The sequence below is a fragment of the Trachypithecus francoisi genome, unplaced genomic scaffold, assembly GCF_009764315.1.
Source record: "Trachypithecus francoisi isolate TF-2019V2 unplaced genomic scaffold, Tfra_2.0 Lachesis_group11, whole genome shotgun sequence".
In the NCBI taxonomy this organism is placed as follows: Eukaryota; Metazoa; Chordata; class Mammalia; order Primates; family Cercopithecidae; genus Trachypithecus; species Trachypithecus francoisi.
The window spans coordinates 28,518,759-28,536,362 of record NW_022681456.1 but is presented as its reverse complement, the minus strand read 5'-3'; the positions used below and the strand labels follow the sequence as shown (position 1 = coordinate 28,536,362).

The following is a 17,604-nucleotide window of genomic DNA, read 5'->3' as shown; positions in this document are numbered from 1 at the left end:
TGGTGTATGTGAAAATGTTCCTTACATACTGAAGCTTTCTGTTGACCTTAGGTGGAAGTGAATCGTGGCATTATTCAGTCAGCTGAAGAAAGCAACCGTCTAAATACCCCAACACAGGCAAACTGAATCCAAGAATCTCCCTCCTGCACTGAATTTTCTGAGTCCCTTGAAATCCTGTGCATGTTCCTCTCCAAACAACTGGAATGTTTCTCTTTTCTGATAACTAGAGCAAGAAGATTTTATCATATTTCCCCTTTTGTCCTTGCTGCTAGGAGCCCACAACCAATTGACATTCTAAATCCCAGCCCTCATAGAATTTTTTTTTCTATTTTTATTTCATACTGCACATATGTCCTTTGTTATGGTCTCTTCAAAACCTTTTGAGAAAGCAAACAAGAAGAGGGGAGAGAAAGGGAGTGTAGGAAGAAAGACATGGATCTCACAGTTCAGATAATTGTCAGATCAACAAGTCCTTTCTTTGTAAAACTGATCAAACTTGGTTGGAAAAATTGGGCGTTCTCTTTTACTGATGAGGGAACAGGTTTTTCTTCATTAATGAGTTAGTCTTCTTCACTCTCTTGTCTTCCTGATGTCCCCAGAGCTGTTGGTCCCATGGTAGTTCCGGAACTGTGCTCGGGGAAGATGTTAGTTGCTGAGGGATTATGACAGTTACAAAAGCTCGTCTGAGCCCTGTTGGAGACAGGAGGAGCATGGCAGTGACATGACCAGGTCTGCATTTTTGAACGTTAGAAATCGCTGTTTTCCTGATCACAGTCTCTAACAAGCCGTTGATCCTCTGAATAAATGTGGACATTTCTGGAACACCCCAGGCTGTCACCAGAAATCTCTCCTGCCCCATTTTGACATGATGGTAAAGAATTCCTCTCTTCCCTCTGGCCTGTCCAGGGCTGTTCTTAATCCAGGTTTCGTAAACCAAGGTTCAAGAAGTCCACAGATAGAACCCCCAGGGGTCTAGAGTTCCATAGAAGAACTTTATTTTTTATTTTGGTGATAATCTTTTGAAAAATGATTATCCATTTCTGGATCATCAGGTCTGCCCCAGATCACCGAGTTCTGCCATGTGAAGTCGTGGTATCTGTGTTCATTCATGTTCTTGAGGGTTCCATGTAGCTTCATTATTGTCTTGGGCTAATTGGAAACGAGCAGAAAAGGAAAATATACACATGATGAGCTTTTACCAAGTAAAGGTTAAATGAGATTCCAGCATGCTGAGTTTCCTAATAACTAGGAAGGAGGAAGTGGTAAGGAAACCGAGTCCTCATGCAGCACAGGAGAAGAGGGAAGCTCTACTGCAAACACCCTGACGCACAGCTGTCAGCGAGCATCTGCGTGGTTTCAGGCAGGGCTTTAGTTCCAGTAAAACAACATCATCCCTCATGTTAATGTTGTACATTTGAATGTTTATGTTTATTTTGGACTTGTAGTTGTGCACCTGGTTTTATATTTCTGCTCTTTTTTTTTTTTTTTTTTTTGAGACGGAGTTTCGCTCTGTCACCCAGGCTGGAGTATAATGGTGCAATCTCAGCTCTCTGCAACCTCTGCCTCCCGGGTTCAAGTGATTTTCCCCTGCCTCAGCCTCTCCAGTAGCTGGGAGTACAGGCGTCCGCCACCACACCCAGCTAATTTTTGTATTTTTAGAAGAGACAGGGTTTCGCCATGTTAGCCAGGCTGGTCTCGAACTCCTGACCTCAGTTGATCCACTCGCCTCGGCCTCCCTAAATGTTGGGATTACAGGTGTGAGCCATCGCGCCTGGCTTGTGCACATTTTAGTACCATTTTATTTTTAATAACTTAAATCAATACTAGTCTGAAAATATTTTTATTTTTTGAGACAAGCGGCTTACTCTGTCACCTGAAATTATTTTAAAATTCAAAAATTATAAAAACCAATTAAAATGTATTTTTAAAAACATTAATACTAGAGGCCCAGGTGAATTTCCATCTTGGATTTGAGAAGCATTCTCCTGACCCCTACCCCAAAGTCTTCCTGAGGGGAAACTGTGTGTGCCTCGTTGTGGCAGGTACACCCTTTGCCCCTTAAACTGCTGTGGAGAAGAAGGAAATGGAGGGGAAAGAAACCTCAAATACCAGGTTTGAAAGCCCCACTAAATTATTTTCCACCTCTGCAACTGAATGTAAAATGATGTGCTGGTGCCATTTCCATTTTTCCTGCCTTTGTGGTCCTGAATGCAGTATTAACCGGCATGTTACCTCCCTGGGGATTCAGGTGGCCAGAAAACTGTCTCCAACTGAAAAGAGCTTGGGAAGGGGCGAGGGGGAGATCCCCTTATTTCTCTGCTCATCTTAGTAACTTATTGCCTTCAAAATTGTCCTTAGTGCTGCAAATGGCAAAATTGGTGGACCCTGTTTCCTTCCTAGTCCTTTCATTTCCTTTAGCACAGGTTTTGTTTTGTTTAATGGCATTGTTCAACAGCCCAAGAGGCCCATGAATGCTTCTCTTAGGGTGATGAATACATCAGCTAAGAAGTCGTGAATTGCAAAGGTCAGACTTTTCCTATTCAAAATAAATATTAATTGAATCAATGACCTAGAGCTGACCTGCAGCAAAATTACAGAGTTGGTGAAATTTGTCTTTGAGATTTCTAGCCAGGAGTTCTTTTTCAGATTTCTTTTTTCTTCTTTGATAAAAGGATGCCTACCTATTAACCACCTATTTTGTGCCATACCTTGTCCAAATCCTGTACTAGAGTTGATCTTATTTACTGAATGCTGAAATGTACCTTATTTGCTGTAGTCACCACCCCTGCGGGGTAGGGGGTACGATCCCCATTTTGCAAATAAAGGAACTGAGACTCAGAAGGTTAAGGCTCTTGCCCAAGATCAAGCCCAGATCTTCTTATTTCAAATCTTATCCTCACTCTGCAAGTGCCCTAATACATTGTCCTTATTCTTCTATGTAAAATAGTCTCTTATATGATGTTATCTTCTCTTTAAACTTATAATTTAGTACCAACTTGCTCAAAGTGATCACTTGAATGATTGACCACCTCTGTTAGGTTCCTGAGGCCATCGTAACAAATTACCACAAACTGAGTGGCTTAAAACTAAAGAAATGTATTCTCTCACAGTCCTGGAAGCCAGAAGTCTGAAATCAAGCTGTTGGCAGGGCATGCTCTCTGAAGGCTCCGGAGGAATGGATCCTTCCTTGCCTCTTCCCAGCTTCTGGTGGCGGCCGGCAGTCTTTGGCATTTCTTGGCTTGGAGACACATCATTCTTGTGGATGTGTCAGTGCCACATGGAGACAAACGCCACGTGGAGACACGTGGCATTCTCCCTGCGTGTCTCTGTATCTCTACTTTCTCTTCTTATAGGGACACCACCCATTGGATTATACCCTAATCCAGTATAATCTCATCTTAACTAATTGCATCTGCAAAAACCCTATTTGTATATCAAATCACTTTCTGAGGTTCCGGGTGGACATGAATTTGGGAGGCACATTGTTTGTCCCAGTACAGCTCTATGAAAGAACTTTATGATATCGATGAACAATTGGGAAGTTTATTTATTTATTTATTTATTTTTGAGACAGAGTCTCACTCTGTTGCCCAGGCTGGAGTGCAGTGCCGCGATCGCAGCTCACTGCAACCTCCGCCTCCTTAACTGAAGGGACCCCCCTTTGGTTATGAAACGGTGAGGAGTAGGAATCAGGCAGGAAAAGTAGGTTCAAGCAATTCTCCTGCCTCAGCCTCCTGAGTAGCTGGGATCACAGGCACCCGCCACCATGCCTGGCTAATTTTTGTATTTTTAGTAGAGATGGGGTTTCGCCATGTTGGCCAGGTGGTCTCAAACTCCTGACCTCAAGTGATCTGCCCGCTGCGGCCTCCCAAAGTGCTGGGATTACAGGCGTGAGCCACCGCGCCTGGCCCAGAAATTTCTTTAACTACAGAGGGGTTTTCCTGCTTACAGATCAAGTATCCCTACAGAGATTATTAAGCCATTCATTCATTCACTCAACAAACACTTATGGAGCATCTCCTGTGGGGCTGGCACTTTTGCAAGCATGGGGGTATACCACTGTGGAAAGACAGAGTTCTTGCTCTGTGGTATCTCTATTTGATAAGGCAGAGACTTCACGCCAGAATGGTGTGATAAGCATAGATCTGAGTCACATACTCTGGCTCGCATCACAGTTCTGCTTCTCTTAGAAGGACTTACCTTGGGCAGTCATTTTGTCTGTCTCAGCCTGTTTCCTCGTTGACAGAATGCAATGCTGAGACCACCACAGCTTTACAAATGTTGGGAGACTCTCCTCAAGGTAATGAACAAGGAGTGCTCCACAAATCGTTTTCCATATTATCATTCATGTGTTGGTGCATCTGACGGACCCTCAGCTATAAAATGGAGATCCTGATAATCTCCGTTAGGACTGATTGCATTGAAGAAGTTAGTCAGTGTGAAGCATGAAGAGCATTACCTGGCTCACAATGAGCACTCACCCAGTCAGTGTTAGGTGTCATCATCATCCTGATATATATTGTGCAGGAGAGAAAATTAGGAAATTCTGCAGCTTGCTTTTGATATTTCTTGGCTTATGCCTAGTGTCACTTATACTTGGAGAACTAAAAAATAGCATAACTGGAGATTTGGATTGATGGAGGACTCATGACCACTGGGCATTGAGCCTCTGTGGCAAAATCTCAGCAAGACAATACAATACAAGAGTCCAGGCACTAAGGAAGAACATTCTGGAAGATTCTCTATGGGACCCAGAGAAGAGTGCATGGCCACCAGTTGGCTACCCTGGAAGAAACTGGGCTCTACCCAACATTAAAGGTGGCCACAACCCCAGCAGTCAACTAATCTAACTGCCTCTTTCTGCAGGCAGGGCAGGGGCAGACTAGAGAGGGAGGAAAGGAGAAATAATACTGATTGTGTATCTACTGTGTTCAAGCCATGGAATACACACCTTATAGTCCTCACACCAGCCTAACAAGGCATGAGAGTGAGGATCTCCATGGCACAGGCAAGGAAACACAGGCCAAGAAAGGTCCAGGCCCCATATTTGGGTCATAATAACATGGAAACTGGATCCGTGGTTCAGTAACCCAGGGCTCTTTGCACAAATAGATTATTGCTCTGCTCTTTATAGTCGGGATAAATTTGTTGAGTGGTGGCATTTGGTCTGTGAATAACGAGAGGTCAGTAATTTGCCAGTTATTTCCAATTTGGGAACCTCCAGGCTAACCCGGTTTTACCAAGTGGAAACTGAAAATCTATATGGTGCCCTTGCTTCTCTGGAATCTGGCTGAGGATCTCAGCATCATATCCTGACTGGGACCCTTAGCTCTCCTGTTTTTCAGCTCTCCTGTTTCAATTATTTATTGCTGGGCAACAAATCACCCCAAAACTTAGTGGCTTAACACAGCACTGATATGTCATCTGCCACAGCTCTGTGGGTAGGTAATTGAGCAGGTCTGCTGGTCTCTCCTGGGATCATTCACACCACTTTGGTCAATGGGTGGCTGGCAGTTGGTGCTGGTCTGCAGTGCCCCAGTCTTCATCCTCCAGGAGGCTGGACAGGTCTTTCCATAGCATGACTGTCTCTGGGCAGCGTTCCAACAGCGTGAAGGCTAGGAACTGCAGGCCTTCCTAATAGGCTTCAGAACATGTTCATCATTGCTTCTACCACATTGTACTCATCAGAGCAAGTCACAGCCAGCCCCCATTCAAAGAGCTGGAGAAATAGAGTCTCTACTTCTTAATGGGAGGAGTGTCGATGTCAGATTTCAAAGGGGAATGCACATCAGGGGATACTAACAACTCTTTCCAGATTTCCACCAGTTATTTGTGAGGTTAAAGCAGTGAAAGAAGCACCATACTCTTCACACAGAGACCTTGCAAAGCGTTAATACTCTGTCTTGGTTTGCTTCCTCCCTTGAGTATAAAAATTTTTAGTGGCGATGGCATGTTGTAGTTCAGCGTATTGCTGGGAAGATTAAACATAATGTATTTAAATCACCTGTGAAGGTGCCTCCTACAGAGTAACTCCTTAGTCACACTGTCTGCTGTTGTCATGGTGACCATCACCATCCTTTGTCCTGGGACCATGAGAGGAGATGGACATGGAACTTAACACAGGGTGCAATGGCTTCTCCCAGGTGGCTACCCTGATGCCCCTCAGGTCCCCAGCAAACTCATCAGTGGCCCTAATTTAGGCCCATCCCAATGGCCCTGTGTACCTTTTAATATAAATTGTGCAGACTGAGGTTCAAAGTTGGAGGAGCAGGGACAGATAATTGGGTTGCACTCAAGTCCTAGGCTCTACTGACTTGGCTGTCCAGGTGATTGGAGGATTTCATGAATATGGCTGCATTCTCAGGGCTCAAAGTCACCCACAGTCTGGCCTGGAGTAGGCAGTGACTCTGGGGCTATGAGTTCCTGTGAAGCAAGTGTCCACAGGAGTTGAGAAAACCAAGAATGAAGTAGACAGGAGGGTCGTGCTATGAAGCACACTCAGTGTTGTGGGTGTTCAGTAGAGGGAATGATTCTTCCACTTGTATGGCAGGAAGTGTGTGGGGCCATGAAGAATTGTCAAGTTTGGGCAGGCACAGTGGCTCACCCCTGCAGTCCCAGCGCTTTGGGAGACTGAGGCTGGCCAATCACCTGAGGTCAGGAGTTCAAGACCAGCCTGGCCAAGATAGTGAAACCCCGTCTCCACTAAAAATATAAAAATTAGCAGGGCATGGTGGTGCATGCCTGTAATCCCAGCTACTCGGGAGGCTGAGGCAGGAGAATTGCTTGAACTCTGGAGGCGGAGTTGCAATGAACTAAGATCGCGCCACTGCATTCCAACCTGGGTAACAGAGTGAGACTCTGGGAAAAAAAAAGAGAGAGAGAGAAAAGAAAAGAAAAGAATTGTCAACTTTGCACCAGCAGAGATTGAGAAGCGAGAATCCCAGATGTTGCCCAGCCTAAGGAATGCTTGTGGCAAAAAGGAAGGAGTGAATCATTGGTTTCTCGGGAGCCTCCTTTGGTTATGAAGGGGTGAGGAGTAGGAATCAGGCTGGAAGAGCAGGTTGGCACTGGGCTATGGAGAACCCCAAAAGACCAGTGTATGAATGCGGGCTTGGTTCCTGAGGCAAGGAGGCCACCTGGCTACCACCTCATCTGTGGCTCCAGAGCAACTATTCCATAGTCCTGTGCCCCCAGTTTCTCTATCACTTTAATCACAATTAATATTATTCCATTTGTATAAAAGAAGGACCACACTGAACTTTCATGAGTGGTGGTGGAGGTAAGGCAGGAAGCCGACAATAGGGTGCCACCACTCCGTGAAGGTCTCTGAGTCTCTGGGTGCTGGAGACGCAGGCGGTGGCAGAGCAGGGCAAAGTGTCCTCCTGTTTCCTGTTCTAGGTGGACTGTGAGCTCTGGTTTGGACTGGGAATGAATGGCCTTTGGGGAGAAACTGTTGCTCTTCAAATTCAGAGGAACACACATATCTTCCCAAGCATTTCCCTTTGCCCTCCATTGAGGCTGACGGCTCTCTGCCCTGGCACCTCCTAGACTATGAGTGATTAAGGTTATGTCTTATATCTCTTAGCAGTGCTGAGCAGAGTGCTTTATACATCATGAGGTCTGGATCAGTGTGTTGTGTGTGTGTGTGTGTGTGTGTGTGTGTTTAGAGACAGGGTCTTGCTCTGTCACCCAAGCTAGAGCACAGTGGCACAGTCATACCTCAATGTAACCTTGAACACTGGGACTTAAGTGAGATTCTCCTGCTTCAGCCTCCCAAGTAGCTGGGATGTCAGGTGTACGCCACCATGCCTACCTAATTTTTTAATGTTTTTAGAGATGGGGTCTCACTATGTTGCCCAGGCTGGTCTTGAACTTGTGGCCTCAAGCAATCCTCCTGCCTCAGCTTCCCAGAGTGCTGGGATTAAAGGCATGAGCCACTGCACCCAGCTTAGATACGTGTTTGAATGGGTGGATTTGTGATCTACTTGTAGCCAAGTGGAAATGTTTCAGGCAAGTACTGAGCTCTTATTCCTCTTGTGTCCCCTCTGCAGCTGGAGCTTTCAAACACTGCCGTCCTGCACCAGATGCGGCGGGACCAGGTGACAGACACGTGCCGAGCCAACAGCGCCACAAGCCGTAAGCGGAGGGTGCTGACCCCCAACGACCTGAAGCACTTGGTGGTGGATGAGGACCACGAGCTCATCTACTGCTACGTGCCCAAGGTGGCCTGCACCAACTGGAAGCGGCTCATGATGGTCCTGAGCGGGCGGGGGAAGTACAGTGACCCCATGGAGATCCCGGCCAACGAGGCGCATGTCTCCGCCAACCTGAAGACCCTGAACCAGTACAGCATCCCAGAAATCAACCACCGCTTGAAAAGCTACATGAAGTTCCTGTTTGTCCGGGAGCCCTTCGAGAGGCTGGTGTCCGCCTACCGCAACAAGTTCACCCAGAAGTACAACATCTCCTTCCACAAGCGGTACGGCACCAAGATCATCAAACGCCAGCGGAAGAACGCCACCCAGGAGGCCCTGCGCAAAGGGGACGATGTCAAATTCGAGGAATTCGTGGCCTATCTCATCGACCCACACACCCAGCGGGAGGAGCCTTTCAACGAACACTGGCAAACCGTCTACTCACTCTGCCACCCCTGCCACATCCACTATGACCTCGTGGGCAAGTACGAGACACTGGAAGAGGATTCTAATTACGTCCTGCAGCTGGCAGGAGTGGGCAGCTACCTGAAGTTCCCCACTTATGCAAAGTCTACGAGAACTACTGATGAAATGACCACAGAATTCTTCCAGAACATCAGCTTAGAGCACCAAACGCAGCTGTACGAAGTCTACAAACTCGATTTTTTAATGTTCAATTACTCAGTGCCAAGCTACCTGAAATTGGAATAAAGGGGGTGGGGAGAGGGAGAGAATCATGCTTTTTAATTTAAGATTTTTATTTGTCAAAAGAATTATATGGATATTGGGTTATTTTGTAAATTAATATTTCTTTGGGGATGATGCTGCGAGCAGCATAGTGAGAATTATTTAAAATCCTTCGTAGGGAAGGACAGCTGTCTTTGCAGGGGAAATAGGATGGGTCGTCCTTGTCTGTAGAAGTGAATACTGCAACACTGTCTCAAAGGTTTCCTTGTGTTCTGGTGAATTCCATGAATTGTGCATTCCATAAATTCTAATTAATATTATTTATAGTTATTTAAACATGGTCTCATTATTTCTTTTTGTGGCAGCAAAATTCTGACGTCTTTCCAGAAGAAATCTATGTTTCCTGCTTTGCTTGCTACAGCTCATTTGGGGGCATGAATGTTCTCCTTACTAACCTTTCATGGAGTCATATGATAACAGCCATTGTCATGTGTACGGATGCTACCATTCTTGAATTTCTGCTAGAAATAAGTAGGTTGCTATTGCACTTAGAGGCATCTTTGCAAGGGACTCATTCCAAACCAATTCTAATCGACCTGAAAGTCCCTTGCACTAAAGAAATGTTATTTTTTTTTAACCCAAGGAGCAAGTTGATTGTAGCAATTTTTCACCAGAAATAGCAATCTGATAGAATAGGCTTTTTTAACAGGAATTTTAAACTGGCAGTGCCAGTCATGGTGAAGGTGAAGTGGCTGTTGCTTTATATTTGACAAGTATTTATTGAGCATCTACTATATATTAGGCCCTGAAGATAGAGTGTTGAACAAACCCAATAGTCTTGGCCCTCAAAAAGCTTTACGTGACACAGAGCATCTAGCTCGACAATTAGCAAACCCCTGATATTCATGGACTTGACATGAGGTTTGGACTATTCATGAGCAACACCAGAGGGTCCATGACCCCTATACATTTGCATTTTTCTATGACCCAAATTTGAAAACCTCACATTCGGAGCAGGCCACTTTATCTTCGTGAGTGATCCCAAGCTCATTGCCCAACAGAAAAGATGCTAAAAAAATGTTTCCTATCATGTGCCTGCTCCAATTGATGGGTAATGTCTGCCTTTAAGCGCCAGAATGGATTCTCCAGGCGCAGTGTGGAAGAGTGCTGTGGTTGATTAGCAATGTCTGCCTTGGGCGAGGAAAGGGGAACACTCCTCAAGTGCCTCCTACTGTCATCTCCATCCAGCCTAGCACCACATCCCCGTTTAGAAGTGTTGTCTTCTACTGCTTGCCACGTACAAGTGTGAAATGCCAAGGTGAGACTCGTACACTTGGGGATTTGCAATGGTTTTTACCCCTCATGAAGGTCAGAGGTGGACCATTTGTACACATAGGCACATGCACACCCTCCCACATCCTCTAGAGGCTGAAAGACCATCAGCACCTTGGTAACTGCCATGCATGAGCAGCAAAGACAGCCTTCCATGCTGTTAATCCATGCTCCATTTCCTCTGGACGCCTGGAAACTTCATTTCCTGTTCCTTGCTAATTAACATCTAAACACGTTTCTCATTTCCAGCCATTGCTGATGCTTCTTGGTTGAAGTTTGAGCCACATCCCTCTTACAGCTAGTGAATGAGTTGGTAGCAGATACTGTATATAATAATAATAATAGTTTTAATAATAGGGGAGGGTGGGTTGGGGTGTGGGTAAGTTTTGCCTTTTGTTTTGTTTTTGATGCAGTATATAGTGAAGGGGTGAGGATATTCTAAACAAACAAAAATTGAATAATTTATTCACAGAAACTATTAAGATTGTATTGTAAAGCTCACAGCAAGCTCAGTGGGCAGCAGCTGCAACATCTCACCAGGGAAATTATTTTCTTTAACATGAGTGAGATGTGGGCCGGAGAAGTTAGCTGAAGCTATTTATAAAACATTGTGTACCTTCTTCCGAGCTCTCTCCCCTTTGTGAAGGGCACAGCAACTATACCCTTGATGGATGGAGATTTATGCAATTTGTTTTACCACGTAGAGTGACAGACCTTGGCTGTCCCTGGAATTGAGGATCTGGACCTTATTTCCAGGCAGGGAACACTGTCCTCAGAAATGGGATTTCTGATAATGAAACAGGTTGTCCAACATTTTCTTTTTTTCTTTTTTGTTTTTGAGGCGGAGTCTTGCTCTGTCGCCCGGACTGGAGCGCAGTGGCTGGATCTCAGCTCACTGCAAGCTCCGCCTCCCGGGTTTACGCCATTCCCCTGCCTCAGCCTCCCGAGTAGCTGGGACTACAGGCGCCCGCCACCTCGCCCGGCTAGTTTTTGTATTTTTAGTAGAGACGGGGTTTCACCGTGTTAGCCAAGATGGTCTCGATCTCCTGACCTCGTGATCCGCCCGTCTCGGCCTCCCAAAGTGCTGGGATTACAGGCTTGAGCCACCGCGCCCGGCCTGTCCAACATTTTCTAATACATACTCTACAGAACACAGGTTCCAGGAGGCATCAGGTTGGTGTGATGGAAACTAAGGGTTTTGTGGTCAAATATCCTTAAGAAACAAAGTTAAGTCAGTTTCCTTTCTGCAGGACTTTTCAGAGCCTTGAATGTGTGCTGTGCATGGTGAATCCCCAAAACTAATCCTTGAGTCTGTAGCATTTCCTGAACTTACATGACCAGGATACTTTATTTTGCAGATCACCCCACAGAGCTAGGGTTCCACCAAGTATACTTTGCTTAAGTTGAGTTAGCATATCTGAGGTCTTTGAGGATAAAAACTGCCACTCCAACACCCTTCCATTAAAAAAAAATACAAAATAGCACCACAGTCTCCATCTGGTTTATAGCAAGAGGTACTTTATTAAATGAATTAAGCTTTTACTTAAGTGCAATGGTTCTAATCCTGGATACTGCCATGGACTACGATTCCATCCCTCCCAGAGGGAGTGGAGGAAGTCTTGGGTGGTGTGGACAGAAGGAAGAGAGGAGAGGGCGAGTGGTGTATAGGGCCCAGGGTGGCTCCCTACTCCTCAAGCTCAAAAGGGTGCTCAGTGGGAACAGATGATCTCTTGATGAGTGCTTCTTCAGTTTCATAGTTTGGAATCGTTCCCTGTGCTTTTTGGGGGATTTTCAATGGAAATTCATGTTGCTTTGCATTTCTGTGTCCGTCTTTGATCAGTTGTGCAAGCCAGCTCACTGTCATGTGAAGATGGCCTTTCATCCGGCTTCTCTCTCTTAAGTGAGAAAGATTGTCCTTCAGGGGACATGCATCAATAGGTTTCTGGAACGAGGGACTCTTTCTTCCCGTGTTTTGCTTTGTGTTCACATTTTCTTTTCTAATGGCATTGAAACTTAAAAAAAAATGGATTCAACTGTTTTTTGCAGAATGTAGAAATTCTGTGTCCTTGGTTAAAGAAATCCACTGGTGAAGTGTGCCTGGAAAATGAAAGTTTGTGTTTTTTAAAGAGGAATATTTGAAACTACTTTCTATGCATGCTTAGCTGGAGAAAAGTACAGGCAGGCGTCCAATCTCCCAGCCACTTCTCAAAGGTGCTGCTGTGTTTTAAAGACCAGGTACAGCCAGGGCAGAATTTGCAAGGACATTCCTGCTTACTTTATCCCTTTGGTTAGAAAGCTCTAGATGATTCCCGCAGCTCCTCCAGACCCCGCCTCCCTGCCCTCCCCAGCTGGTCTGGGAAGAAGGTGGTCTGCTGACCTGTAGTGTCTCAGAGGGGACGTTCCTCCTCCTCTCTGTGCACCAGGTGAGCTGCACCCTCCTGCCTATTCAGGATGTGGATGCCACAGGAGAGCAGCGGGCAGTGGAAACTTCAGTTGCACCGGTTCACCTGGTGGCAAAAGCATGAAGCACAGGGGTCTAATCCTGGCTACTAGAAAGCTCTAGAGCAAAGTGTGCAGGTCCCACGAATGCTTGGCTGGTGGGGTCTAGATCAGCGCTGAGATAGAGTTGGCAGAAGAAGCAGAGAGACTCTGCTTCCTTTCCTAGCCAGTCCTCCCCTACATACACACACACATACACACACACACACACACACACACACACGCTCTCAGCTGCCCCATTCTGTGCAATCCCAGTGACCAAATCCCTTCTTTGCCCACTGCTATGTCAGCAGGACTGACCACGTCACTCCCCCAAGTTCCCACCACCAGCATTTCCTCCAACCTTTTTCCATCACAACCAGTTAGAACCCTACAGGCAACAAGCAAGGCCTTCTAGAATCCACTTGACCCTTGGCTGATAACAGGCAAATTTCAGTCTGCTATACTTTGTTAGGTCCAGACGGAGCTGCCCATACTACTTTCTTATGAGCATGCTCAGTATAGCATATGGACATGTAATTTCACATCTTTGTGGAGTGTGATTTTCTTTTTTTACATATTTGTATGCAGTAGAGGGCCTGTTGTAGAAAACGCTCCCTGTATCTTGCTGTACTGTTAAAGAAAGCTGAATTCCACATTGCCAACAAAAGCGTGAAAATGTTCATGAACCTTCCTCCAGGAAAAGCCATTCAAGCCTGATTATTTTTCTAAGTAACTTCAATTAAATTGAAGAAAAAAAGAAGCTGCTTTCTGTGTATGGTTTGTTCATGGCTCATTAACAAAAGACGGTAGGGGTGGGACGTGGACCTTAGCATGCGGGGGGCCCTGCTCACGTGTATCAAAGGATGAACATGCGGGCTCCGTTGGCAGACTCAGCCCTGGTAAAAACCGCCATAGATCCGAATTCTTTCTGTTTACCGGGTGAATGGAAGCTTTTCTTCATTCCATTGTTTCTATCAGCTCTTTGTAGAGTAACGCATTAGAAGGTCCACTGTGATCACACAGTTCCACCACTCTTGTGAAGAGGCCATGAAGGCTGTCAGTAAATGGCTTTGGTGGCAGAGCCAGTATTCAAGCCCAGGCTGATGCGCCTTCAGAACCCCATGTTTTTGGCACTGAACGACATGCCTCTCTAAATGGCCATCCATGGTGCCACTGCTAGGAAGTTGCAAGCCAGGAGGTTGCAAGCCTGCACTTCAAGTCCCAGTTTTTCAATCCACATCCAATCCTGTTCTAATTCCCCACAGAACTTCTTTCGGCTCTATGGATGAGCATCTTTTAGCTTCTTTTAAAAAAAAAAAAAAAAAAAAAGCAGAGTCTTGCTCTGTCGCCAGGAGGGAGTGCAGTGGCGAGATCTCAGCTCACTGCAATCTCCACCTCCTGGGTTCAAGAGATTCTCCTCCTTCAGCCCCAGAGTAGCTGGGACTACAGGCGCACACCACCACACCCAGCTAAGTTTTGTATTTTTAGTAGAGATGGGGTTTCACCAAATTGGCCAGGATGGTCTCAATCTCTTGACCTGGTGATCCACCCACCCCGGCCTCCCAAAGTGCTGGGATTACAAGCATGAGCCACTGTGCCCAGCCGTATCTTTTAGCTTTATTGGTAAAAATGATTTCTGTATATTTTTCCAAAGAAGAAATTATACTCGATGTTGTTTCTGTATTTCATTGTATTCTAATTTAATTTTAAGAGACAAGGTCTCACTCTGTCACCCAGGCTGGAGTGCAGTGACACGATCATAACTCACTGCAGCCTTGACCTGGGTGCAAGTGATCTCCCGCCATAGCCTCCAAAATACCCAAGGATTATAGGCATGTGCTAACATGCCTGGCTAACAGATTTCTTTAAACATAACATCTAAACATTTTTAACATTAAAATGTTGGGTGAGAAAATAGATCCCGTTTTCAACCATGCTAGATATGGTTTCTAATCACCAGCTGGCTTTCCCCACTGGTAGCTAGTGCCCACCCATGGGCATGATACCCAAAAAGACCAGGAACCACTGGCTAAGAATACATTTGGCCAAGAATACATTGCTGGTGTCATCACTATCCTTGCTATGGTCCCATCTGGTTGGGAAATGCTCAGACCACAGAGCTTAGTTATCTTAGATTCATAGAAAACATACATCCTTTTTCATCAGTGAATGGATGTGACTTTGCCATAGCCTGTCTCTGTCTCATTTGGAACATTGTAAATGTCAGTGGGAAGCAAAGCTAGACGAGGTCATCTCTAGCCTGTTTGCTCCCCTTGGAGTGAAACTGACATGCTTTCTTGCCAGCTAATCAGGAGGTGTTTCTGATGGTGCCCCAGGTGCCCTCTGTCTGACCTGCAGAAGCTGCAGAACCTGAGGAGCCTGTGGCCCAAAACACTGCCCAGGCCAGGTCAGGGTAAGGTTATTATTGTTCCCCCAAGTGGACAAAAATAGGATAAGGCAGAATCATTAGTGTAAGATGTAAAGTACTCTTTCTCGGGAAGAACTCCCTTTTCTCAAGTTATGTCTTTCCTACATTTTTGGATTAAAATACCTTTTCTTTTTTTGTTTTGTTTTGTTTGTTTGTTTGGTTGGTTGGTTTTTGAAACGGAGTCTCGCTCTGTGGCCAGACTGGAGTGCAGTGGCGTGATCTTGGCTCACTGCAACCTCCACCTCCCAGGTTCAAGCGGTCCTCCTCCCTCAGCCTCCCAAGTAGCTGGAACTACAGGCACCCACCACCATGGCCAGCTAATTTTTGTATTTTTAGTAGAGACAGGGTTTCACCATGTTGGCCAGGATGGTCTCGATCTCTTGACCTTGTGATCTGCCTGCCTCGGCCTCCCAAAGTGCTGGGATTACAGGCGTGAGCCACCGCACCCAGCCTCTTTTATGATAATAGATGTTAATTGATACTAGGGCATAAAATATTGGTAACTTAGGGTCAGCCCCCAATGTCATTTTAAACATTTTCTGAAAAAGTCATGATATCCAAAAAGACCAGGAACCATTGGTCAAGAATACATCTGAGGCATGAAGCGATGGGAGAGAAACCTCAGGGCCTGGTGGACAGAACTCTGTGGAAATCCCTTCTGAAGCACAGTCCTGAGTGCCCCACAGCTGGACCCCACAATGTGGCCAGTGGCTATGGCCTCCAGGTTCTGGGGTGACTTACAAGAAGCTGAACACTGGGCTAGCTACATTCACTGTAGATAGTTCATCAGACATCTTAGGTCTGGGGTGATGAATATGTCTGGTATAATATGAAAAAGGAACATTCTAGCAAGGCTGAGATGAGAAAAACAACCACCTTTTCCCTATTTCCCAATCTTCACCTAGCACCTGCCTCTTCCCCAAATTGTAAGAACCCACAGGTGGAGAAAACAGTCAGAGGATGTGAGTGAAGGCAGCCTGCTGGTTCCAAATGCGTTGCTGGCTGAGAACCGTTCCCAAACAAACTCCCTTAGTCACTTCCTCTTTGAAATAGGGAAAATAATAATATCTGGATTGTGCCACGATTGAAAAGAACCCTTTCCTGGCTGCAGTTCATCCATGAAGGAGCTGTCTGCAACCTATAGGTAACTACTTCCTAGGCGGGAAGGGGACCTCCATTTCCTCATCTGTGGAACAAAAGAGCTCTATCTGTGGTTTTCAATGCGGTTTTTAAAAATGAGCCTCTTAAAAATTCTTGCATTCTGAACACTCATATGTAGAACAGATGCAGCAGAGATGCTGTGATTGAATGGTTCGAGGCCCAGCTCTGCCTCTTTTTTCCCATAAAGTCTCTGTAAACCTTCATGGGCCCTAAGGTTCTCAGGAAAACAGTTTGAGAAGCGGTAAGTCATGTGACCTCTGAGCCTTTTCTGCTTTGACTTCTCTAATGATCTACCTGAATCTTCTGTGGCTTCTGCTGCTTTATACCTAAGAGATTGACTGGCTAGATGGTACCACGCAGGTAAAAACTGCTTTGAGAAGGGAGTTAAAGGGATGATGGTAGACGGAGATTAAGGTGGAAGAATAGAAATTATAAGAAAGAAAAAGAAAAACGTAAAAGCTGATGCAGGAAAAGATAGCTCATAGCTAGATTCAAGATGGTAACCGAAATTTACACTCCTCTTTCCAAACGCTCTACCACGGAAACACAGGCTCTACCTTTCTACAAAACCCTATTATTTTGAAATACAAGAGACTGGAATGAAAAACTGTCTCTGCATTAATCTGCTTTTTATTTTTCCATGTTTTATTGTTTTTTGTTGTTGTTGTTACTGTTGTTTTTTGAGACAGAGTCTCGCTCTGTCACCCAGGCTGGAGTGCAGCGCGCTATCCCGGCTCACTGCAAGCTCCACCTCCCGGGTTCACGCCATTCTCCTGCCTCAGCCTCCCGAGTAGCTGGGACTACAGGCGCCCGTCACCTCGCCCGGCTAATTCTTTGTATTTTTAGTAGAGACGGGGTTTCACCGTGTTAGCCAGGATGGTCTCCATCTCCTGACCTCGTGATCCACCCACCTCGGCCTCCCAAAGTGCTGGGATTACAGGCGTGAGCCACCACGCCTGGCTCCATGTTTGTTTTTAAAAATAATGGAGCATCTCGTTATGGGAGAAGAGCAAGGGCTTTGGATTTCACGTTGGTTTGGACAAGCCAGCAGCAGCTAGAGAAGGAGATTATTTTGTGGCTGGGCTTTGTCTGACAGATCAAGCCAGAAACAACTTTGTGCCTGGAACCAAACTGGCAAAAAGATGGAGAAAAAAAAATGCCTAAAGAAGAGATGAAGGAAGAAGGACCTCTGACTACAGAAATGATATCTTTATGCTGAGCTTCTTTGCACAATGAACACAAACTCAACTGTGGGTGGCTTGGAAATGTTCACTTTTAATGTGCTCTTTTCCAAATTCTATATTTTCATAGGGAAAGCTG

General features: G+C 45.6%; 1 protein-coding gene across 3 annotated transcripts in view; it reads left to right on the top strand.

The window, feature by feature from the left end:
- CHST11 (carbohydrate sulfotransferase 11) overlaps positions 1-9,218 on the top strand; it is a 315,452-nt gene extending 306,234 nt beyond the window's left edge. For all 3 annotated transcript variants that reach the window (XM_033220821.1, XM_033220820.1, XM_033220822.1), the window contains exon 3: positions 8,052-9,218. In XM_033220821.1, coding sequence (XP_033076712.1) covers positions 8,052-8,906 — 855 coding nt within the window. In that variant the 3' untranslated portion in view covers positions 8,907-9,218. The remainder of the gene's footprint in view (positions 1-8,051) is intronic.
- Positions 9,219-17,604: the final 8,386 nt, after the last annotated feature.